At 34.6% G+C, this 27,466-nt stretch overlaps 1 protein-coding gene across 1 annotated transcript in view; it reads right to left on the bottom strand.

Moving 5' to 3' along the window:
- Positions 1 to 27,466, bottom strand: part of LOC136026035 (G protein-coupled receptor kinase 1-like) — a gene marked incomplete in the record, with an annotated part of 161,755 nt that overhangs the window by 25,461 nt on the left and 108,828 nt on the right. The window contains 3 exon segments of the mRNA XM_065702193.1: positions 401 to 575; positions 5,026 to 5,167; positions 14,732 to 14,897. Coding sequence (XP_065558265.1) covers positions 401 to 575; positions 5,026 to 5,167; positions 14,732 to 14,897 — 483 coding nt within the window.

Raw genomic sequence — 27,466 nt, 5'->3', positions numbered from 1 at the left:
GAAAGAAATGTTCATTACTGTATAGTGCCTATGCTGCGATCAGGAGGATAGGAGAATCATTGAACATCTATTACACTGAGGATCCATCCTTCCTTTGAGAAGAGCTTAACAACACCTTTTTGGTATGTATCTCAGAAGAGTGAAAATGTCAGGTATGACCTTTAGGCGCGAAAGCAATGATTTCTTAGTTAGTCTTTGGTTCCAAAAAAAGTTATTCTTTATTTGAAAGAAGGGTTATCGTAAATTGTTTCGACACTTTAGTTTTAATTAAAATACTGAGCCTAAAAGTGTATTACAAATTACAAACGAGAGACAAAAGAAAATAACGTTTACAGTGTCTATTGACCAATGAATATTTTTTGGTTTAGGCCATTCGAATCTTACATATTATAACACTTACCATCGTCAATGTCATTCGATCAATTTCATGCTTATCTTTCGTCTTGTGTTGTCTAAAAGGACTGTGACCTTTTAATAACTTATATAACATACAGCCAAGACTGAACCAATCTGCACTGGAATCATAGGCGGTCCCTTTCGATAGGACTTCAGGAGCCATATATCCATGAGTTCCTCTATAAGACAAGAAAAAGAAAGTTCCATAAGGCATAGATATAAAACAAAAAACTAGAGATACTCTTAAAAAAATACCGTCTGGAGAAAAAGGGATAAAAGCAGCAAGACATCCTGTATTGTTTTTAAGAACGCACATAGAAGAGCGAATTATTATAATTGAGCGATGAGTTTGGTTACAGGAAGTTTGTAGGAAGCTATATCCACTCATTTCCATTTTTCGTCTGGATGAGACCAAACACAAAAGATTCTTTAGTTTTAGATATAAACAACAGAAAAACGGCAAGTTCTTTTTTTTAACAAAATATTTTTAAATCAGATAAGAGACGGCCGGTATCATACTGGTAAGCTATTATCGTGCCAACCACTTCTTTCCTAATCTTACAGTACAAAACTGATGAAAACAAAAATTTTCTTTCTTTATACAAAAATGGGGTTTCTAAAGCCCAAACGAAAATACTGAAGAAAACACAGATAGCGAATATTTCGAGAGGACAACCGCCTCTTTTCTTCAGCGCGAACAAAATAATATAATCAAGGAAAAAGCAAAAAACAAACGCGGAGTTTCCACTTTGTTTTTTGTTCCGTTAGTTGTTTGTTTTTTATCATTTCGTTCGCGCTGAAGAAGCGAAGCGGTTGTTCTCTCGAAACATTCGCTTTCTGTGTTTTCTTCAGTATTTTCGTTTGGCCTTTAAAAACCCCATTTAAAAATTTTTTCTTTCTTTATGATTAAGATACATATAGCGACACGGAACGCTCCTATTGTTATAATCATCTGAAAATTGTACATTTAAATTTGTGAGAACCATATTCAGTTCTTTTATTTTTAGATAAATATAAAGCTTACTGTTTGCATATAACTTTGTAATGTTGTAAAATTTTTTTCTAAGTAATCGGCAAACGAGATCTTTTATACTTGACCTATATTAAAAGATATACCATTAGAAAGTTTAAAGAAAAATACTAAAAAGGAAGTATTCCTCTGCAATAAATATTGTCCACCTTGCCATAGGAACACCTCCTTCTTGTCGTTCTTATTCAATCCTATCACATGCATGAAGCTAATCAGCATAAGTGAAAAATGAAAAGTTATTAAGAATAAATTTTTTTTCCAGAGTAAACTAGATAATATGTTTTTCGACCGTATCATTTTTTTTCGATATTTCCTTCCTATTTGACCATTATCCTTTTTTTTCGAAACAGCTGTACGCCCTACTTTGCGTCACTTCCAAAAAGAATTATTAAGAAAATGAAGAATTTTATTCTATGTTTTTTTGGCAACATAAATAAGAAACCAAGAGAAAAATAGGAGATGGAGCTATTTTTCGAATACAAACATGACCAGCAAAAAAAAAAAAAAAAAAAAAAATCCAGAAGCAATCAAAATTAGAAAGACAAATGAGAATGTTACACAGAAAAGCGTTTTATTTGTAAAATCAACTTCACAGACATTGTTGAACAAAAACTTGTTTTTTCGCAGGAAGACACTGATCAAACAGTTCGTGGTAACGAACTGTAGTAAGGAGCGACCCGGCTCAATAGTAACCAAAACTCTAAAAAATGGAATTTTGATACCAATAACTATATCAAAAGAATCGCATTTTAATGCTGGTTTTAAATATATAAGTTTCATCAAGTTTAGTCTTACCCATCAAAAGTTACGAGCCTGAGAAAATTTGCGTTATTTTAGAAAATAGGGGGAAACACCCCCTAAAAGTCATAGAATCTTAACGAAAATCACACCATCAGATTCAGCGTATCAGAGAACCCTATTGTAGAAGTTTCGAGCTCCTATCTACAAAAGTGTGGAATTTTGCATTTTTTGCCAGAAGGCAGATCACGGATGCGTGTTTATTTGTTTTTTTGTTTTTTTTTGTTTTTTTGTTGTTTTTTTTTTCCCAGGGGTGATCGTATCGACCCAGTTGTCCTAGAATGTTGCAAGAGGGCTCATTCTAACGGAAATGAAAAGTTCTAGTGCCCTTTTTAAGTGACCAAAAAAATTGGAGGGCACCTAGGCCCCCTCCAACGCTAATTATTTTCCCAAAGTCAACGGATCAAAATTCTGAGATAGCCATTTTATTCAGCGTAGTCGAAAAACCTTATAACTATGTCTTTGGGGACGACTTACTCCCCCACAGTCCCCGTGGGAGGGGCAACAAGTTACAAACTTTGACCTGTGCTTACATATAGTAATGGTTATTGGGAAGTATACAGGCGTTTTCAGGAGGATTTTTTTGGTTGGGGGGAGGGGTTGAGAAGAGGGGGATATGCTGGGGGAACTTTCCATCGAGAATTTGTCATGGGAGAAGAAAACTTCCATGAAGGGAGAGCAGGATTTACTAGCATTATTTAAAAAAAAATTAAAAAATAAATGTGAAAAAGCTTTTTCACCTGGAAGTAAGGAACAGCAATAAAACTTAAAACAAACAGAAATTATTACCCATATAAGGGGCTCACCTCCTTATGATACCTAGCTCTTTACGCTAAAGTATTTTTAGTAATTTCAACTATTTATTCTACGGCTTTTGTGATTCAGGGGTCATTCTTAATGAATTGGGATAAAATTTAAGCTTTAGTGTAAAGAGCGAGGTACTGACGATGGGGCGAATCCCCTCATATATGTAATAAAAACATGAGAATACAAAAGTTCTTTACGTAAGCTAATTTATAAGTTACGTAAATCTTTTACCAATAAAAAGATTCGTAAAAAATTAAAAGTTCTAGTTGCCTTTTTAATTAACCAAAAAATCGGAGGGCAACTAGGCTTCGCCCCCGCTCTTTTTTTCTCAAAATCATTCGATCAAAATTATGAGAAAGCCATTTAGCCCCCCCCCAAAAAAATATGCAAAATTTCGTTTTAATTATTCCTCTGCGGAGAGCCAAAATCAAAACATGCATTGATTCAAAAACGTTCAGAAATTAAATAAAAAAACGAGTTTTTTTTTTACTGAAAGTAAGGAGCGACATTAAAACTTAAAACGCACAGAAATTACTTCGTATATGAAAGAGGCTGCTTCCTCATCAACGCCCCGCTCTTTACGCTAAAGTTTTTACTTTTTTAAAAAGAAGAATTGAGAGAAAGAGTCAAACTTTAGCGTAAAGAGCGGGGCGTTGATGAGGAAGCAGCCTCTTTCATATACGAAGTAATTTCTGTGCGTTTTAAGTTTTAATGTCGCTCCTTACTTTCAGTTAAAAAAACTCGTTTTTTTTATTTAATTCTATTTTGAAGATGAGCCGTAACAGTTTATTTAGGCGCTGCCTCTAACAACTGAAGGAAAAAAATTACAAATTCCGATATTTGAAAGTTCATGACACTTTTCCTCATGAATACTCATTCAACGTTTGCTTTACCCAGTGCAAAATTTCGTTGACACCCCCCCCCCCTTAAAAAAACCCTTGCAAGCATATTTATTTATTTATTTATACATCAAAAGGTAAGCAATAATTCTTGTCGCTATTGTCGCTAGTTTGCATAGGAACCACACGAGTCAGTTCAGCGACAAATTCCAAGACATTACAAAAACGGATGAATTTGAAAGACTATGAAAAAGGCATATACACAGGATTTACAAGCGAGGACACTTTCTCCGTTAATTTTTCGAAAGACTTCTCCTTTCACAAAATTAAAAAATTTGGATCTAAAATTTAATATTTTTTCACTTAGAACCCCTCCTACCCCCCTTTGTTTTCAAACACACTTAAAACTTTGGCAGTATAAACTGATGTAGGTAAATTGTGTTAACTTTAAATATGAAGGTATGCGAAACACAATTTGCAACATCGACGGTACAAACAAGTTATTTGTGGATACTACAAATGTGTAAAACTGATTTTCATTTAGTTTTGGTGAATTTTTGCCGAATTGTATTCCTTTTCTGATGATCGATTTAAATATAATTTAGGTTCGATTAATTTTTCTTTCACACCAACAGGTTATCAGCTTCGACAATTTTGATCGAGTACTTAGTCTGCTTGTTTGTTTTGTCATAGTATATTCCTAGGACAGGAATATACTATGACAGGAATATGATTAAACGATCTATCGAGGTTTTAACTTTATATATTTGTTATACCGATTTCAATATCTCTGATCATTTTCTTTTTTCAAATTAATTAACTCCTCGTTTTGCCAAAATTCCAAAAAAAAATTGTAATTAAAGAGTATCTTGCACAATTTTTTTTCCAAACATTGACTAATATAAAAACAAGCTTCAATGGCATAAGTACTTATCACAAAAATCCAGATTTGAAATTATATAGGCTACGACAATTTTGATCGAGTACTTTGTCTGCTTGTTTGTTTTGTCATAGTATATTCCCCTAATAAACCGAAATTCTTCCAGAATTCCCCGGCCGATTTTAATTTTATTTCCGAGTTAATAATGAATATTTTTCATACGTAAAACAGCCACGATAGACAAGCTCAGGAAGGAAATTTCAAAACTTACTTACACACTGGCGTGGGGCTTCTTTTTAGAAAAATCACAGGCTAAGCCAAGGTCAGAGATTCGTACATGTCCATATTCATCTAACAGTATATTAGCCGGCTTTAAATCCCTATAAACAATAAATCGTCGATGCATATGCTCTAAACCTGAAAATACAACACATTAAGGAAATCTAATTGCCATCTTATGACGAAGTTAGGAACAACATTAAAAAAAAAGAAACTTGGAATCCATTTTGTTGCCAACAGCTATACTTCCAGGGACATTTTTAATCACTTCACTGCCTCTTATGCCTTTTTTTGTCCATTGTCCCAGGGCATTTAACTTTTTGTCCCTATATCATCATTTATTTTGGAAGAGTATTCAACACTTATATTGTTTTTGTTTATTAGTTGTTTTCACTCTAGCTATTGAACAATACAGCTATCTAGCCGGAAAAGAGTAGTGATAGTGTTGCCAGATGTCAAGTATAAGATACCGCAACCATAAAAAAAAAATGCAGCGAAGGTACAATAAAAAAAAAACACTTTAGAAAATGCACTAATTTGAAAATTCAACAATCAGCCAGCTCAATAAGCCCCCAAATAGCCTATGACTTTTAGTGACTAATGCATAAATTGAATTAATTGTCAGCAAATTCACAGGTTTATTAATAGTTTTGTTAGGACACTTAACCACTGGTTCCTTAAAGTACCAAGCACAGGGAAAACAAAATCTGGACATTTGAACCAAATATATTTTAAGAAATTAGGTACAAACGGAAATTAATTTTTAATATGAAAAACCTCCATAGGCAGCTATGTAGTTATTCATGATAGCGGGCGCCTAACTTGAAAAAAGGAAATGTGGTTGAAAAGTTGACCAAAAAATACGCTAAAAACACGTGGAACGAAACATTTTAATGCTTTTAGCTTTCCACGAATATGCAGCTGTATTTGGGAATGAACAAATTGCAAATACTTCAATTTTTATAGAAAAAAAGCCTTTTCAAATTAAGCTTAATTAGTTTGCTCATTCATTTTCACGGCCCAGCATGGGAGAGCTGACTTAAGATAGGCCCGGAGACAAAAATAGTTTTGATTGTTAAGTCCTTTAAAAAGAGAGAATTTATTTAACAAACAAAAAACAGTACAAAAAGAAATATTTGTCAATAAGCCTTATGACTTGTGCGGCCTTCCTCCCAACTAAAAAACAAGTCACTCATCAATGGATTCCCCTGAACAAAAAGAAAAACAAAAAACAAGCAAACAAAAATCACTACTTGAGACCCTGTACTATACTAATCAAATATATCTAATCTAATATACTATTTCCCTCTATTTCCTCTATTCCTCTATCTACTTTTTTAGTAGACTCTATCTACTAAAAAAAAAAAAAAAAAAAAAAAAAAAAAAAAAAAAAAAAAAAAAAAAAAAAAAAAAAAAAAAAAAAAAAAAAAAAAAAAAAAAAAAAAAAAAAAAAAAAAAATCATAAACAACAAAACAAAGAAGGAAAAAAAATGGGGGATCGAAAATTCAAACCTTGTAGGCCTTTTAACCGGTTTCTAAATAATTGCTAATTCTTTGTTTCATATTTAGGCTGATCTCTCTCAAACACACCAATCAAACATTTAGGTGCATTTTTATGCAATGTATCAATCAAACATAATAAGAGCCTTATAAAAGTTAAAAAGACCTGAAACTCGTAAAATATTGATGTCTTTTATAACTCTCTTACTGACATCCCATTATCACGATTAATAAGAACCTGAATCACCAAATTTTGAAGAGCACGTAATGACTTCAAATGCGTCTGAAAAGTAGATGGCCCCACCAAACAACAATAAATCAAATAAGGGCGGAAAATAGGAAAATATATCAATCTAAGTATATTAACAAGGGAAAAATATTACAACTTTCTCAGAATCCGTACATTCCGAGCTATTAAAGATGATATACAATGTATGTACTTTGAAAAACAAAGAGTTTAAAACATATTTACTAATCGCCTTTGTCGCCTTACTTCTTGACGCAGTGGTTTTAAACAAGAGATAAGAGCTCATACGGCACTTGTGACGACGTTCGAAGAGCCAAGATCTCATATGGCATGAGCTCTAGCAAAATACTAAGAATCAATAGATTGATCTAAAAGGAAAATCAGAGACTTAATGGGGGTCGGGATTTAAAATAAGAGCTCTGAGACACGAGGTCCTTCTAAATATCAAAATTCATTACGATCCGATCACCCTCTCGTAGGTTAAAAATGCTTCGTTTTTTCTAATTTTTCCTCTCCCTTCTGCTCCCCAGATGGTCGAATCGGGGAAAACAACTGTTATCAAGTCAATTTGTACAGGTCCCTGACACGCCTGCCAATTTTCATCGTCCTATTACGTCCTGAAAGACCGAACTCACCAAAGCACTGGACCTCCTCCTAACTCCCCCAAAAAGAGCGGATCCAGTTTGGTTACGTCAATCACGTATCTACGACATCTGCTTGTTCTACCCACCAAGTTTCATCCCGATCTCTCCACTCTAAGCGTTTCCCTAGATTTCCGGTCCCCCCCCCCCAATGACACTGGATCCGATCGGGATTTACAATAAGAGATGTGAATTAATAAGGCCCATCTAACTAAGATCCGATCACTCCTTCGTAAATTAAAAAAACCTCATTTTTTCTAATTTTTCAGAATAAACCCTCCCCCAAACTCCCCCAAAGAGAGCGGATCTGTTCCAGTTATGTCAATTACGTATCTAGGGCTTGTGATTATTTTTCCCACCAAGTTTCATCCTGATCCCTCCACTCTAAGCGTTTTCCAAAATTTCAGGTTCCCCCTCCAACTCCCCCAATGCCACCAGATACGGTCTGAATTTCAAATAAGAGCTCTGAGACACGATATCCTTCTAAATATCAAATTTCATTAACATTTGATCATCCATTCGTAAGGTAAAAATCCTCATTTTCTCTAATTTTTCCAAATCAACCGTCCCCCGCTCCCCCCAAAATGATCGAATCGTGGAACGACTATTTCTAATTTAATCTGGTCTCGTCCTTGATACGCCTGCCAAATTGCGTCCTCCTAGCTAAACTGGAAGTGCCTAAAGCAGGAAAACCAGGACCGATAGACAAACAGAATTTGCGATCGCTATATGTCACTTGGTAAATACCAAGTGCATAAAAAGTAAAGACCGAACTTTTGCCCATAGTAACCAAAAACTTAAGCGTTAAGAAAAAAAAACTGTTCAGCGCGGAAATACTGTCAATTACCACTTATTCAAAAGTGCTAACTATCACTCAGATTCAGTAATGTAATTTATTAGTAATTGGTAATCACGGCAGCGAAATTTAAAAATTTCAAGAAATAGCCAGAATTTATACGAAATGTTGTTGAAAAGGCAGATTTGTTTTATTATGAAATGGTTTAGTTTAATGTATTTTACGAAAATATTTTTTTTTCTAACTTGTATTGCTACAATAAAATACGAATTTGATTTTTAAGTTATGAACTTAAAGGAGACACTAGTCGTCTACAAGAAGAAATACTGGACATCATTCAGACAATAAAAAGGGTTATTGCCAGTAAAAAATACTATAGTAAAAACTTCACTCTTTAGATAACACATTCTGAAGAGGGCTAGTGCAATCAAAATTAGAGAAAAGAGATAACCTTATTAGAGAGATTATATGATATAACTGGGCAGAGATGATTTCTAAAAAATGAAGTTTTTATGATGGAAGGAAAGAGATAAGTTGAGCCATGAAACGAATAAAAACTTTTGTCTATGCCTCTGTAGCACACGTCGATAAAACTGTTTCAGTCAAGCCCACTCATTATATTTCTCAAAATTTGTAGAATTATAAATAAGTAGAATCTAAGCGAAAACGCAATGAAATTTACGATTTTTTTTTTCAAAGTAGAAACACAAGCACTTTAGAAAATTAATCACAGCGGAAACATGAATTGCTATGGGATGTTTTACATGATTTGAAGTCACTAACGTTGGTAAAACTTGTAGATTATGGTTCTATAGGTATGTCTATAGAATTACCCAAGAAACTTCACAATATGCCTGTAATTGTAGAGTTCTGAAAAAACTAGCATTTTACTGAAAACGCAAAAACTGACACACACAAAACAGGATGTTCTTTTAAGACTAGAAAATTCCTCAAGTAGCATGTAGAAAATAAAAGATTTTTTTGCAAAGGTTTCAATAGCCTTTCACCAGCCATGATATCGATAACTTTTAGTGTACGATTTAAATTCTTTAAAAAACTCATGCAAGCACTATTTTCAGTAAAGCGATAGTTTTTCAGAGTTTGAGAGCCTTACATACTCATCTTGTACCTTCGTTAGGCTACGCCACTTGAGGAGTTTTCTGCTACTAAGAGACCGTGCTATTTTTGATGTGTTGGTATTGTGTTTTCAGTAAAGCCCTAATTTTATAATTCTACAGCTATAGAGAAATACCACGAATCAGTTTATTTGGGTTAGTTTCGGAGATAAATGTTGCATTAACTGCCAAGCAATCATTTTTATTCGTTTTAAGATTCAACTTCGCTATTTTGGGCTTTAACAGCTCTTTTTTTCATTTTTTTTTAAACCCAATAAATCTTACAAAAAAATATTTGTCTAACTTAGGTGATGAAACTACAAAAGTAACTGAATATAGTCAGGAGAAGCTAGCCAAAGTTACCGTCTCGGCAAATATGTGCAACTCTGGAAAAGGCCAAGGCAACTCTAGCCGTGCAATGCATCGCAAAAAAAAGTCCGGTAACGACTTGAATGATGAGGCAGAGACCTAATAGGGATCCAAAGGTTCATCAGATAGAAAATGTTGAACTTAAATGTTGAAATACGAAAACCTTTTATCAGATTTTTCCCACAAAATATAAAAATAAAAATTTATTTGTACCCTGTCCACACAAAAATGCACACAAGAGGAGTAGATAAAAAAGAAAAGCATTAAGCGCAGGAGAGGCACACACACACAAGTACAAGATCAATAACAGCTCAAGGACAAGAATAAAATTCTCACTCAGCTAAAACACGAACGAAAAGAAATAATAGTTTTGCTCATAAAGCAGAACAGACAAATTACTTTAACTTGGCCTAATACACCTCAGAGGAAAGTAGACTATTTTATCCGACCACTTACGAAATCTAATCGATAACGCATCCATCTTTTTACAAATTTAGAAAACTCCGTACTGCCAGGAACATAAATATTTCTAGTCCAGAAGATCTCGATGGAAATCGAGCGACTTATATCAATGATACAAGGGTAATAATTAGAAGACGTACCATACTTGAGAATAAAAAAAAAAAAAGTTTATTTACTCTCATCCACTTACCTATGCATGGCTTACCCTTTTTTCATTATTTCTATTAAATAAGCTGAAGTCTTTGCTCCTACAATGAAATGGGTGTCATCAGCAAAACTGGGAAGGATACTCTTAAAATTAGTATACAAACCTCGAGCATTTATTTATCAAACTCATTACAGAATAGCTTAGGTCATTGGTAGAATAAAAGAATAAAAGGTATTAGCTTTTATAGAGTAAAAGCTAAGAATAAAAGGGTGCCTAAAACAAAACCTTGGGGCACGCCAAATTCAACTACTTTTTCACTCATCTTAGCATACGACATTTCTACATACTGTGTCCTACCCCTCAAAAAGGATTCAATTAATTTCTATGTCTTTCATCCAATTCCACAATTTTCTAGCTTCTACAATGAAATTACGTGGTCAACAGCGAAGAACACTTTTCCAATATCTAAGAAAATAGACGCCACTCGAAAACCCTGGTCAAAAGCATCATTTACAAATATAGTCAATATTAAAACTGTCTGTTCCGTAGACACCCCTTTACGGAAGCCAAATTGATTAGGATGAAAAAACTATCTATTTTCCAAAAACTCAGATACTCTGATGTTTATAAGTTTCTCTAATAACCTTGATATAGCAGAAAGGAGGGATATTGGATTATAATCATTTACATAATTCATCTCTCCTCCTTCAAATAAAGGGATTACCCTTGCACCATTAAGGCACTCAGAATCTTAGTTCGGAGACTTTTCTTCCTATTCTTCCAAGCTTATCTCAACTGTGTGGAAACACATGAAGGTCTATAAGCTAATGCCTCTGCAATTATTACAGACTCTTATCACCTTTCCTTTAAAGGAGCTTAAATAAAGTTTTCCTAAAACCATCAGGTACTTCCCCCTTTTCAAAGATTACACTTTTCAAAGTTGCCCCCCTCACCCTGGAAAAAACGGCGTCCGTGGCTGCTATTTAATATAAACTTCCCTTTAATAGGTCCTCATCATTAGATAAATCACTCTTTAATTAATAATTAATTAACTAATTAAATTAATTAATTTAATTAATTAATATTGGCGATACCCTATCTTTAACACTACGCTTGATTACATTGTTATTGTCTAAAAAGTAGCAGGATTTTTACCAAGTCCTTCCTAGCTTAGGTCTATTAATATCATCTATCATTTCTCTGTCTTTTTTTATTTCGTTTTCTCATTTCTATGAAAAAGATCGAGTGACAACAATGGATGGTAATCGCGAGGCTTTTATACAAGAACTTGGATATCGTATATTGGTTTTTTCTTTTTATGAATTTCATGATAGTGACTCGTAGAATGAAGCATTAAACCCGCGGTGGGAGAAATTTTTTTTTAAGAAAATGGGAATGACATGGGAATGCTATAATTGAGCAGAATTTTCCAGTAAAGCCACATTAGCTCACCTAATCATAAGTAGGGTGAGTTCTTCCTCAAAGAGACTCATATTACCCACGGGAAAATGGGCCCCTATAAATCCCACTTCTCAGGGATTGATTCTCAAACCCCAGGGGAAAATATTTTGATCACCCCGTCAAAAAATAAACCTCTATACATGTAGTTTAAAATAGTTGCGGCAATTCTAAGGGCGTTTCATTACATTATACAAGAAGCTTCAGAGCTAGATCTTCGTGAAATTTAGATATATATATCATTTTAGATATATACTATATAGATATACTTTAGTATTTTACTTTAAATATATATATATATATATATATATATATATATATATATATATATATATATATATATATATATATATATATATATATATATATATATATATATATATATATATATATATATATATATATATATATATATATATATATATATATATATATATATATATATATATATATATATATATATATATTTCAGCATTTTAGATATATATCACACAACTGATGCTATGTACTGTAAAATATGAACCGTTAAAATGAGATATTTAAAGGTTGCTCGTGGGGCAGTTCGGCCATAAATCCCCGAACAAAACGAAATCCAGTCATGTTCCCCAAAAAGTGTCCAGAATTCTGGAGACCTGTTCCCGGATATAAAAAAAAACTGGTAATAGAAGTATTTTAATTTCCTATGATGGAATTAAGCCCTTTTAGGGATAAAAAAAAGTTGCGTTTCAACACAAAATGGCAGAAAAGACCTTTCACTAAAACAATAATTTTTATGTTCCTTGAAAATGACACTAAATGTAAAAAAAAAATCCCTTCAAATAAGCTCTTTCCCAACTTTCTATGATCAACGCTTCTATGACCATACGATCTTCAAACCAAAAAAGTAGGACAATCAAGAAAAACGAGGTAAACCAGAGCCATGGAAAAAAGAAAAAAATGCGCATATTCGCCAAGACTTCCACTCAACCATTCTCAGCGCAGGTAGAAGAATAAAAGAGTCCGCAGTGAAATATAAAAAGACAAACCTTAAAAACAGAAGAGGTTCTTTCTTAGGCAACCTTTCACAGTTCCTCACCTTTACTAATTTTTTAACTCATCATGAGAAGCAACATAATGTTCTGAGTAACCAGGGGTGATAAAAACAGCAACTTTATTTTTCTTCCTCTTCTTCTTTTAAAGCAAAATAGAAGGGACCATTGTCCCTTTCTCTTAAATAGCTTCTCTCTAAGGAGGCAGCCATGAAAAAGCAGAAAAAATTCTTGTAGAACATGCTTTAAAGCTCCAAATTAACCCTATTCAAAGATATAGTATTTTAAGTTATCTTCTTTTGTCAATTTTCTCATGAGGATAAATTGATTGCTTTCAAAGATGAAAAATCTTTTTAATCCTGCTCCCAAGGGAGATGAACCGACCTGCCGTGTAATATTGTTGCTGAAAAGACGTGTCAAACTTTGATTTAAGTTTTCGTGCACCTAATAAAAAAGACTTTTCATTTTTTTCCATGGGGGAAGATATTCTGTTATCTTATAATGACCTTTTTACAGATAGTCAATTTATAAAGCGTATCCGAAACAAAAGTTTTAATGAAAACTACAAAGTAGAAAGCTAGGACAAGCAGAAATAAAGTTATAGGGCAATGCAAACTTAAAACTAACACAAATTAAAACGAACCATTATACAAAACACAAAGATAACCGATACTGCTACGATTGAACCCTAAAACAAACAGAAATTAAAATGAATTATCAAAACAAACTTAAAACGAAGAAAAATTACGAGACAAAACAGTAGGGCAACTTCCACCCGAAGCTCTCAAAAGCTCCGACCGTCAACTTAAAACAATTTGTATTTTGAGCAGCGTGTTTTTATTTCTCATAGCGCAAACAAACAAATACTATCACAAGGCTAATCGAAGTTTACATAAGAGCTACCGTAAATAAAAGCAGGACTATCACCTTCTCTGGCTCTCTTTAAGGCCTGAGGGTTCTTTGCGCTTTACTGATACTGTATATATTTTGAATTACGTGCTTTTTTTTGTCGAAATACCAATAACAACAGCAGTAAAATCATGATAATAATCAAGATTACAAGAAAGAAAAAAATTCCTTAGAATAAACAGAAGAATGGTATCACATAAGTCTCCCAAGAGTTAACACTTCTCTCTTGCTCTCAAGGAACTGGGGGCTTATCGTTCGCTCTCTTTTCTTACTAGTAATATTAGAACTGGGGCCATATCAAGGAAATCGTTCCTTGAGCCGTGACACTTTTTTTTCAATGGAATCAAACCACGTGTTTGTGAGAAACAATATCGTAAAAAACATGAAAAATAAACAAAGCATCAGAAGACGAAAAATAACATTGACAATGGCATTTATGAAAAGATAAACTGAAACTTCTCACAGTGAAACTTAACTGTCTAACGACAGTTATCGTTGACGCTGAGGCACAAACTGAAATAAGTGCTTAGAATAACATTTTGTTAAAGAAGGCATTTAATAGCCAAAACTAGATTAATATAAATGTGACCAAACAACATTCCCACCAAATACAGTTTTGAGGATTAGCAGTGATTTTCTGTTTTTTCAAGTTAACATGTCTCCTTCTGCAAGGTCCAGACATTTTGCCATAAAAAATTTTATCTTTTAATATTATAATATATAATAGTGTAAACATAAATTACAATATCAGCCCCTTAGGCACTTTGGCGGGTATAAATACTTAATTCCTGAACGGCACCTTTTTAAAAGTTCTTGGAGCAGTATTTTTCTATAAAATTTATAGACAAATCTTTAAAAACATTAAAAAAGTAATACCAGATTAAATGCACCCTCTCCGTATGACTTGTGGTTTCAACATACACAAAACTACAAAGGGTGTATTTTTAATCTCTGGTCGGTTTTTTTAAAAGAAAAAAAAACTTATCCTTCTTTCTAGCCTATGTCTCATCATAATTAGTTCCTGCTTACCTAAAATAACTTCAGCCGCATAAAATCGCATATCAGATTCAGTAAAGACGCCATGTTGTGATAAGTGGTAATGCAGGTCGCCCCCATTCATGAGATCCAATATAAAGCAGAGTTTGTCCACTGTATGGAAGGCGTATGTCATACAGACAATAAATGGACAATCCGCCTTGAAAGAAAAATTTGTGAATTAAAACTCCAGAAAGGTACCTTTTGTCCGTTACTTGAGAAAGAAACTGCTCTTTCATGCATTTTTTTTTATATATTTTTCTTGTTAAATTATTCGGCTGACTTTAACTAACTTTTTATTTTTATTTTGTACTGAGGACAGCTCAACGGAGGACTCGACCGAAGTATTTGCATTTTTCTTCTTTTTTCATTGGCTGTAAAATACGCCATTTTCTCCTTTGTCTTCGTTTTAATGTTGTTTTTTTTTTATCCACGTCAGCAATGCATATGTGCAATACCTCGGGAACGGCTTAAAGAGTCGAGTTGAAAGTTTATGAAAAACTTTGCTCGCTGCCATTTATCAAGTTGTAAAATAAAGACGTCCTTGTATGCATCGAGTGCAAGATATCCCTTTGCCACTCCTTTTTTGTTTAATGCTTGATAGGAAATAGGACAAACCAGCCAAAATTTGGATAATAACGTTCCAATATCAGTAGCAAAAAGTCGCAATCACTTTACAGTGATGCACTGACATTTTCTTTGCATAAAAATTTTATTAAACTGAACCCAGAGTGTTCAGTGACGCAGTTTGAGTAGTATAGCCATAATACCTTCAACAACCATCCTATCCCACCGTTCCACTACATCCCTATCCCGCCATTCCATGAGAGCCCTACCCCCTCATTCCAACGATAGCCAGCAGGCATATGTTATGTCATAGGGAACATTTTCAGATGTCTGTTACATCATAGAAAACTGTTTTCTAAATGAAGCATGTTTAAAAACCTTAGGGCGTAGGGAAAAACCTTAAGGGGGCTTCTCTAATCCAGAATTTCTTTGGATTTTACGTCATAGGGTTTGGGTGTTACGTAATAGGACATATTAGAGTTCGGTAGTCAAGTGGAGAAGCCCCGGCTTCTCCATGGCTTGTGTGAGTTGCTAGATTTGCTTCAGTGTTGAAAAAGAGCTCCTGGCTTGTGTGAGTTGCTAGATTTGCTTCAGTGTTGAAAAAGAGCTCAGTGTGTAAACATCAAGGATATTACTATTTAGTAATGGATGTTTTTACTCTATTTGATATTGAAGGCGCTAACAATGAAACCTAGAGTGCCTAATGCTGCAATAGAAATTATAAGGAACTGCCAGCTAGCCCTAGAACGAGACAAGATGTTTGCGTGATATATTATATCATTAAACAAATTCCAAGTCGGAAGAACAGTCAATCTTTGCAGCAAAAGTAAATATAATGAATATACAAGGATTACAAGACGAATTAAATGCATTAGGGAAATATATTGAAGACAACTATCTTAATCAGTCTATAAAAAGGAGTAAGATTGTCACTAGCGAGACACTTAGTTAGTCTGTAATTGGATGTGAAAGTATTAAAAATGACTGGATTTGAGAAGCAAAAAATCATACGGAATCTAGTGACTTTGGAAAAATGTTAGATTCTAGGTGATGATTTTCTAGACTTGTCTCTTCAAAAGGAAAATATTTTTTCAAAGAATACTTAACGATATAACGAGAAATGAGACTCCGTCTTTGGACTATTGTAAGAAACTTTTAAGTCGTGGCCCAGATGCATTTACTCAAAGTATTGATTTATTAATTGAAACGAAAAATAATATTATGATTTTGCTTTTAACCACTACTTAGACGTCGATTTTGCAAAACAACAAGAAATAAATCGAAAGATCGTGTCTAAACAAGTTTTGTGACGTCACTTGATTACTTCTCCTCCTAGTAGACATTAATTTTATTGATAGTGAGTCAGTTTCTTTTTGAAAGTGGCAGAGCTAACACTGAAAATGTTTTAGACCTGTCCCTTGCGTTGTTATACATATATCTTTTCAATTTGATACATTCCAGTGATTTTAACTTTTTGTAATTCATAACCTCCAAGAATCTCTTCATCTTTCATATCATGTAGACGATACGTTACAGCTTTAGTGTCTAAGACTTTTGATACGTTAAAAAGTTCAGTGGACCACAAATAATTCCCTTTTTCAAAAATATCACTAGTTCGATTAATTTGAACTGTATCACCAACATTAAATTTCTTCTTCAAAACTTTTCATTGGAATACTGTTGAAGAAAAATGACAAGTGTGCTGTTACTGCGATGAGCTTCAAGAAGACTATGATTGGACAAGGATCGACGTGGGCGTTGATTATAAATAGACATGATTTTATCTGAATCTTGAATAAAAGCAGCAGCATTTTTCAATGTACAATATCTTGAGATTAAAAGCCGAATTTTCTTATCAAAGGTTCAGCCAATGCAACCTTTATCGGACTGTGACTATGATAGAGTGATGTATTATATTTCAATAAAACCTTTTTTACATATGGATTAACAAATTCACTTCTCTGAACTGTTTGAATTTTTCTATATGAATCTTTTTCAAAGATATACTCAAGAGCTCTAGTAACTTCATCGCCTCTCTTTGAACGCAATGGAACACAATATGCATAGCGACTAGAAACACTGATCGAAAGTAAAATATACTTGTATGGATTATTGTGCGTCATTGAATCTTGTCTAGAGTAAAAAAATCTGCTTGTAAAATATACAATGGGAAAAAACTTTTAGTTTTTCGATAATGATTACCGCAAACTCTATGATTTCAATGGAGACTTTTCAACTTCAGCGACTCGAACAAGTGTGGGGGAGGACTTAAACTTGTCGCTTAGTCAATATTTTCATAAACATGTTTCGAAACTGAGCCATTTTGAACTTAACACGGTGTGAAGCGGTCACTAACCTTTTGCATACTAAAAGTGGTGGAAAGACGATTTTATTTAATACGCTATAAATCATCACCCCCCCCCCCACTTGGCGTGCTATCCAAAACCGATGAATCTTTTGATATTTTTTCCATAATCCCTTAATAGATTTAAAATATGTTGATTACTAATGAGACTTTTTGGGAAATTTGACGATTTTAAAAATTTATGCAAATGACTATCAAATGATTCAAGTCTTTTACAATTTTCAATATAATCTGATACAAAATCAATTAAATTGTAACTCTTGACGTGGATTATAGCTTCATTCTTACTACCATCAATTTGTACATGTACGTTTTCAGCAAGATAAGTCAAGAGTTTTTTACTTTGCTCACGATACGATTGAGATACTAGGTCTACAACACTTGCTAAGCCTTTAGAAAAATCTTCTCCTTGTATTGGGGCTTTCAAAGTTTTAGAATTTTCTGAAGTTGGAGGTAAATCAATGATAATTCCTTTGAGCGATGTTTTACGGTAGGGTTTATGCTTGTCGACACATAGAAATGCATTTGAAGCAAAATTAACTTTTCGATCGTCGGCAATTATTTCTTTGTTTATAAATTTATTAAGATTACCTTCAAAGTGCTCTTTTGGTGGAAGAGCAAGTTCTAATGGCGATAACTTGTAAGGTTTAGCCATCTAAAGAATAGTTTTTACAAGTGCCGTGACTATTGGCAGTAACACTAAAAAGGAACTACCACCCATTTGAATAGGCCGTTTCCTTTTAAAACTTTGTCCTTTCTTTTGGCGAGCTAGGGCACGTAAAAATGAATAATGTTGCTTTGTCTGTTGCCTAACGCCTTCTAACAGTTGCACATTGCCTTCAGTAAAATTTAACCAAATCTCAGAAAGAAGATTAATGAATTCATTGTTAATACTGTGTTTGAGAATAGCTTTCCTAAGTCGCGGTTTTGAATTAACTAGGACGGGAAATAAATGTCTGTTTTCATGTAGTTTCTTCAATGTCATGATGACAACTAATGACCTTTTTTACTATTCACGGATAGATATATGGTAATTTCACTGTCAAAAATATCCATGACTACACGCAAATCCTCGGCCCTATTTTGATTGAGACCTAAAAGAATATATCAATAGGGTTTATTTGTAGCTTGATTGTAAGCCAAAAGCAAAAATTTCGGTTCACCGGAATATTATTTGTTTGTTTAAAATTTATAAGAGAACTTGAATCATTAACAACCCTATAGATGGTATAGTAAGCACTATTCAAAGCAAGTGTTCTCATACATTTACTCTGATGAACGAGATTTTGTAGAACAAGGGGTTACGAAAATTTTTTCATGGTGAGACCGGACCGTAAATAACTGTAACATCTCCTGAGACCATTCTTGAAAGTATCCATCTAAATCATCAATAATCAACCACGAGTTTGGTGCAATAATATTAAACACTTGAAGCCCCTGTATGAATATTATGTCTAGTGCAATATTCTTTATTTTATCATAAGAGTCTTGCAACACACTATAGCAATAACACATATTTTTGGGGTTTTCTAAAAACATTTTATCACGATTTTGAATGATTTTCGTTAAAAGTTTTGTTTGCCAGACAATAAAGGTCTGCCATGAGATGGTCTGAATGGAGTTTTTAATTGACACATATTACTCTTCTCTCTGTCAAAATCAAACTAACCGAACCTAACCTCAATCTGTTGAATAAATACTAAAAAAAATAGAACACATAGTTTATTTGATACATAATAAATTCAACACAAATTAAAAAAAAATACATAAATATATACACGAAATAAGCACTTAAACATATTTAAACAGAAATAATAAAAAACTGCTCTTAGAAATGGGTCCCGCCCGGAGGGGCGGACGAGGCCGGATCCCCTCCGGATGACACAGCGGCCAGAACGACAGCCGTAATACGCTGCGGCCATTGCAGGCCGGGGAGAAGATAGTAAAAAATAAAGAAACAATAGTATAATATGAAGCACTTTCTTGAAACATCGATTCCGCATTGCGCAAAAATAAAATACATAAATATAAATAAATAAAAACATGTAAAAACACTAGAAACACTACTTATAAAAACACTATAAAAGTACACTATGAAAACGACTATAAAACTTTTAGTCGTATGAAAACGACTAGAAAAACACATTGCTAAGCTGTGGACAACCGCAAAGAACGAGAAAACGGCCCCTCCTCCCACCAACTATTGAGATTTGTCTAGACTGAGACGCCTTCTGTAATCTACACATACGTCACGACCTGTAGTAAACTAATGGCTGTGCGGTAGTACCTTCACACCATCCGTGCATACATATATTTAACAGATATGGCCGACATGGCATTTTTTCAGTTCGAACTGTGAAGTTTCTAAATTTTAAAGAGCGAATCGAAATGACATTTGTTCTTGGAACTAAATTATTTTCTACACAGTTCCTATAGACCCTCACATGAAATTTTCCTTTATATACTGTGTAGGCACCCCCTTGCAAACTTTTTGATATCCTTAGTGTGCGTTTGCACTCAGTAAACCATAGGGCCTATAAGTAAATCTTTAGACATCAAGTCACTCCCAGTCTCGGATTTTAGCATTAATAGTTGATTATTAGTTGATTAATAGTTGATACTAGCACCTCATTAGCTCCAGGTAAATGGCCTCATCCCAGTTAGTGTAATCCATTCGAGAGCTAATAAGCATATCACTTTCCAAATCAACCAACAGATTACCTGTTGTAACTTTTAACAGGAGTGAATTAGTGTCTTCATAATACACTAGAACTTGTCCATTCCCCGGTCAATAGAGCTTAAAAACACTGTAATAAAATTACAACATACGTTTCCTTTTTTCCTATGTAAAGACTATGTTGGAGTCTATGATCGTGACAGATGTGAAATTCGGACATGCGATGATTCGGACACATTCTTTTGGGTCGGTTAAAACGTAACAGCGAATTATATTACGCAAACTCTCGCATATGTAACCAAAGGCTGAATTTATAGTAAGCTTAAAGATCTATTTTTCAATCTTCGTTTTGCCTCAGAGCGTTTATTGACAAGTGTCAATAAACTTCTTCGTGTAATGCTTCTGATTAAATTGGAGGGCTCTATGAATCATTATGACCTTGGAACAGTTGGCCAGCATCCACCGTAAAAGAGCGTGATGTAAAACAGTATTCTATTTCGGGCGAAGGTCGGTAATAAGCTTTTGCTTCGCAGGTGTCCAGTGCATACCCCATCCTTTACCGAGTCATGAAGTTCCAAAGGTATTTCACCATAAATTTCTAAAATCCATCCTTGTGGTCAATTCTCCTCAACGGTATCGGGGAAATTTGGAGCAGAAGGATTGTCTAGCAATTTATGATTTCCACACAGCAAAGAGAACTGAGACATTGCCGACGGATAAAGAAAGTTCATATCCAAGAAAACCACATTCGACTTTTCACCGATGGTTTTTCCAGTCGGACTTGTTTCTAGGATACGATCCAAGTAAAAAACACACCCCACCCCGCATGGATCTCTCTACAAAGAAATGCTGATCTACGTCGATGATCAGATATATTTCTTCAGCGCTGATTTTCAGAATTAAATAAATCATCAGATGAGGAGTTGAAAAATTATACCTAAATCCAAACAAATTTTGTCCGTGTTTTTACAGACAATATTCAACATCGTCGATACAGCACTTGTCATGTATATTTTACAGTAATCCTCCAAATTTTTACACCCTCCCCTGACCCAAAACTTTTTTAGCAAATTCATAGTCGGCAGTGATGCATTGGCGATGATGAAGTGAATCATAAAATGTTTCAATGCGCTGTACTTTTTCCTCCCGTAGCCTCGAGATGGAGTTGTAGTAATAATACGATAATAGGCCCTTACACATTAATAAAATGCACAATTCATCATTTGAAAAGTACCGTTTAAGGGGGGAAACTATGAAAATCGTAGCTTTTCTGTACGTGAATGAGTTGACTAAGGAATTGGGGAACGAAACAATAAAAATCTAAAAAACGATATTATTCAAGAACGTATGATCATTTTCAATCTTTTTTTCATTTAAATTCTAAAAGCAACAACTCCTCAGTTCATTTGGGTATGTTGTTAACATTCTGCTTCGAGTGAAGTTCGGCAATAAGCTTATGCTTTGAAGGTGTCCAGTACATACCCCAATCCTCTACCAAAGATAAATTATAGGGATTCAACGAATCCCTCGGCACCGGTCTGTTTAGGCACCGAAAACAAAATCCTTTACCGAGGCATGAAGTTTCAAAGGTAAAAGATGGTAATCGGTTTCCAGGATACGATCCCGGTGAAAACATACCCAACTCGCATGGATCTTTCTACAAGCAAGTGCTGATCCGAGTCGGTAATCAGACCTATTTTTCATCGCCATTTTAAGCATTAAATCCTTCACCAGATGAGGAGTTCAAAAATTATACCCCAATCTAACCCAAATTCTTCGTAAATTTTGTCCATGTTTTTATAAGCGATATCCGACGTCAATACATCACTTCCCAAGTACATTTTACAGTAATCCTCCCCATATTTACACCCTCTCTTGGCCCGAACTTATTTTAGCAAATTCATCATCAGCAACGATGCATTGACGATCGTGAAGCGAATCATAAAACGCTTCGATAGGCGGTAATTTCTCCTCACGTAGCTTCGAGATAGAGTTGTAGTACTCTTACGGGTATATTCCCTTACACGTTAATAAACAATACATTTCTAATTTTTAAAGTGCTGTTTAAGGAGGGAGAAACTATTAAAACTGCCTCTTTTCTGTACTTGAATGAGTTGACTAATATATTTGGGCAAGAAACTATAGGAATAAAAAAACTGATTTTATGCAAGTACGTATGATCATATTCAATCACTTTCCATTTTAACTCTATGAGCCAAAACTTCTCAGATGATTTGGGTACGATGTTATATGAAAAACACCCATCTACCCATGCGCCATCTACAACCTCACCTTTCTGAAAACGTACCAACGGTGGTAGTATGAATTTTAAATCATAATTGGAATTGTGCATGTAAACCGGTAGAAAGTATTGTTGCCTAACATATACGTTACAAGATATATGTTGCCACCCCGCAAAATAAGATTCGTTAAATAATCATAGTCGCGGTCTGCCATATCCCCACTACCATCAGCAAAATTTGTCATGCAAATCCAATCCAAATCTTTATTTTTAATTGCCAACTCATTTTCTGGCGATAGACAAACCCGAGGGCTCGTAATATAGAGGGTGTTAGAGGAATTGGATAATTTTTGCCCGTATGCATAAGAAACTGCAATGGCTTCATATTCTTTCACACGATTTGAGCTTGATGGTTAGTACACGTCCATGAGCTTATCTTCGACGTCAAATGCCACCTCTTCACTTTGCAAGAGCAAATTTTAAAAATTCTTAAGCCGCAAGATGGAATCGTCACCGAAAACTGTCACCACGGACTGGTATCCATGATGCTTACAGTGCCTAAAGTGATGTTTTAGTTTTAAAACATCGCCCTGTTCATACTCAGTATCATACTGTAACACTGAAACCCCAGTCTTTAAACACTCATTTGCCCTCTCAAAAATGTCTATCCTTTTCAGTGTTACAGGATATTGCCCCTTTAAATAGTTAAAATTTATTTTAGGAAACTCTGCCCCCTTACGCTCCCATTAATTGCCAAATTGTTTAAATGTGTCTTACAAGCATCATTGAAACGAGGTTCATGTCCTGCGACAAGGAGTTAATATTTGGAGCAATCTAAGCTCGTACGAAACAAAAAAGATTGTGCACCTCCATTCGCCCCCAATCTCTATTATATATTCTAAAAATACCCGTCCCTGTGCCAAATCTTGAAACAAATTCTTTTCTAAATTTTGATACATTTACGTTTAAATTTTCAATAAATAAAACTACTAACCCACTCCCCTTTTCATTATTAAATAAAAAAAACTAATTTTTTTAGCTGAAAGTAAGGAGCGACATTAAAACTTAAAACGAACAAAAATTACTCCGTATATGAAATGGGTTGTCCTCTCCGCAATCCCTCGCTCTTTACGGTAAAGCTTTTAATTGTTTTAAAAAGAAGAATTGTGGCAAAGAGTCAAACATTAGCGTAAAGAGCGAGGGATCGTGGAGGGGACAATCCATTTCATATACGGAGTAATTTCTGTTCGTTTTAAGTTTTAATGTCGCTCCTTACTTTCAGCTAAAAAAAATTAGTTTTTTTATTTAATTTCTGAACGTTTTTGAATTAATGCATGTTTGGTTTTGGCTCTCCACACATAAATTATTAAAATGAAATTTGTATATTAATTCTTTTTTTGGCTAAATGGCTTTCTCTTAGTTTTGATCAGACGATTTTGAGAAATAAGGGGTGGAGAGGGAGGCCTAGTTGCCCTCCAATTTTTCGGTTACTTAAAAAGGCAACTAGAACTTTTAATTTTTAACGAACTTTTTTATGAGTAAAAAATATACGTAACTTAAGAATTGACTTACGTAACAAACTTTCATAATCTTATATTTTTATTATGTATACGAGGGGGTTTGTACCCTCGTTAATACCTCGCTCTTTACACTAAATCGTACGTTTTGTCCCATTTCTTTAAGAATGACCCCTGAATCAGAAAGGCCGTAGAATAAATAGTTGAAATTACTTGAAAATACTTTAGCATAAAGAGCGAGGTATTTATCTCCTCCTAAATACCTCGCTCTTTATGCTAAAGTATTTTTAGAACCCCTCATATGCGTAATAATCTCTGTTCGTTTTAAGTTTCAATGCTACTCCTTCCTTTCATTTGAAAAAACGTTTTCACGTTTATTTTTCATTGTTTTCTTATAGTAATGCTAGAAAATCCGGCGCCCTTTTCATTGAATTTTTCTTCCCCCATGAGAAATTCCTCCAAGGAAAGATCCTTCAACATAGCCCCCTCTCCTCAGCCCCATCCCCAAACAAAATAAAATCCCCCTGAAAACGTCTGTACACTTCCCAATAACCATTACTATATGTAAACACTGGTCAAAGTTTGTAACTTGCAGCCCCTCCCCAGGTATAGTGGAGGAGTAAGTCATCCCCAAAGACATAGTTATTATGGTTTTCGACTATACTGAACAAAATGGCTATCTCAAAATTTTGATTCGTTGACTTTTGTAAAAAAATTAGCGTCGAAGGGGGCCTAGATGCCCTCCAGTTTTTTTGGTCACTTAAAAAGGGCACTAGAAATTTTCATTTCCGTTAGAATGAGCCCTCTTGCGACATTCTAGGACAACTTGGTCAATACGATGACCCCTGGGAAAAAGAAAAAAAAAACAAAAAACAAATAAACACGCACCCGTGATTTGTCTTCTTGGCAAAAAATACAAAATTCCACATTTTTGTAGATAGGAGCTTGAAACATCTACAGTAGGGTTCTCTGATACGCTGAATCTGATGGTGTCATTTTCGTTAGGATTCTACGACTTTTAGAGGGTGTTTCCTACTATTTTCTTAAATAAGGCAAATTTTCTCAGGCTCGTAACTTTTGATGGGTAAGACTAAACTTGATGAAACTTATATATTTAAAATCAGCATTAAAATGCGATTCTTTTGATGTAAAAATTGATATCAAAATTCAATCTTTTTTAGAGTTTTTGGTTACTATTGAGCCGGGTCGCTCCTTACTACAGTTCGTTACCACGAACTGTTTGATAATTTTCCACCCTGTAAAAATACTACCCACCCAATCCGAAAAAAAGCCCTCTAAATTATGCAATTTCGGGTGAAGTGTCCTCATCTCCGTGTGAAGGTAATGCGAGTACACACCGCCCGTCTTTTCATTAAAAAAAAATTGGGGGCAATAGAACACTCCAATGCTATTTCAATCCTCCGTCTAAAGAATGTGTTTTTTGAGAAGTACCCGAACCCTGATGACATAGGAGTGTGTTATATCCACAGGATCTGTATGGATACTACCACTTGTAAGAGTGTTCAAGGGGTCTCAAAAGTCAGCTCTAAAAACATAAATATTACGTAAGGCAGAATCATCTAAATGCAAATCAGGCAATAGCGGGGTGAGCCGCTTCCATTTTGTTGTGATTGCCCCATATCACTGTAAGGGGCGGGCGCCTGTTCGTCTAGCACCCTCTCGACCTGGCTTGTTGGCACTTGGTTTGGCCAATTGTCCGAAAATTTCGCGTCAACGCCAAAATCCCTCACGAAAGTGTCTAAGTCAAAATTGGGGGAAGTATACTTATAGGGTTCACCCCCACACCATAATTCCCTCATGTTCACTTTCACTCGGTTACGTACAACCACTGTCATTAAATTACGGTATTAATGCCAGAATTTGAACGAAATATAATAATAAGAGCTTATTAGCTAATTGAAACAATTTGGTTTCGTTGTGTGAAAGAATCTATATTAGGCTGAAAAAATGCACTAGTTATGAATTTAATGGCCAGAAATTATTCCATATGTTGATCCTTCAGATGCATTGAGACCACACTACTATCTATAGGCGTAATGAGCAGAAAATATTCCATACATGGACCCTTCGCATGGACTTTCACTAAGAGCTACAAATTTAATATCAGAAATTACCACATACGTTTGGGTAGGGTGCGCCCCTCTTTACGGTTTAGACATTATAATGTTCTGAATAGTCTTAAAAACTTACAGAGGGGGAGGGTGTGTCGATTGTCGGGGCTCCAAAAAAGCCCATCAACAGATCCTTGATCCAAGCTGGTTCATCATCAACGGATACCTGAAAGAATTGAAAAAATGTATTTCCTTGAAGCAATTGTTGTTTTTAGCTGTGAAAAGAATATTAAGGTAAGTAACAGAAAAATCGGCCAGGGCCCCCCCGCTATTATGCCGAAAAAGAATGTTTTATTTTAGTTATTTCTTTTAGGACCGATAAGAACAGCATCTGTCAGAACTCTTTATTAATCTGAAACAAATGTTATATTTTCATTGTTATAAAAAAAAACCCATTGGTTAATGCTCTGACACCTCCCTTCTTAGAACACAAAGTTTTCAACACAAGAATGCATTATTTCTAGAAGCATGAATATCTTAGTTATTTCCTTTTTATTAACCTGGAAAAAATGTCTTATTTTTAGCTATTTCTCTCTTAGGACTGCCAAGAGCAACATCGACAGGGGCCCTAAAGTAAACTAAAGAAATGTGATATTAATCCAGGAGGTGGCACTGGCTCCTCAGACCCTTCAGACCAGAACTAGCGGGCCCTTCATTGTGCTGAAAAGGAATATTAATCTAATACCCTCAAATACGTCTTCTTAGAGGCAAGAGTAAAACTCTAATTTCATACACTTAGGCTTTCTTGGAAAAAAATCGATTGGGCAACGTCCTCAAATCCCCCTACTTCCAACAGTCTAGGTTCTCAATATTAGAACCAAGATCTTAAAAAACACCTTATTTTCAAAACACCACTAATAGCTAAAAAAAATGGTGAAATGTCCATTTCCTTTACGACCAAGGGGTCCTCAAAACTGTCGAATATGTTCCTATAGTAAAATTAAAGGAATATGTTACTTTTTAAAGATGGGGGATAGCCCATGGATATAGATATAGATTATATTTAAGTTTTTAGCGAAGTCCTTCAAAGATTGAACAAAATGGATTATTAAAAAGGATAGGACAATAGCATTAAACCCCCTCTCAGAGATGGCAAACAAGACCCCCTACATGCTAGTTATTTCCCTTTCCATGCCGTAAAAAGATAGTTTTCACCCCTAAAAAATAACCTTTACGAGGAATATCAAAGAATGTTACACTTACATTAAGATCGACAGTTTCAACTTGGT

Source organism: Artemia franciscana, chromosome 4, assembly GCF_032884065.1.
Source record: "Artemia franciscana chromosome 4, ASM3288406v1, whole genome shotgun sequence".
NCBI lineage: Eukaryota > Metazoa > Arthropoda > Branchiopoda > Anostraca > Artemiidae > Artemia > Artemia franciscana.
The sequence above is the reverse complement of the archived record's forward strand: the minus strand, read 5'-3'. Positions and strand labels throughout refer to the sequence as shown.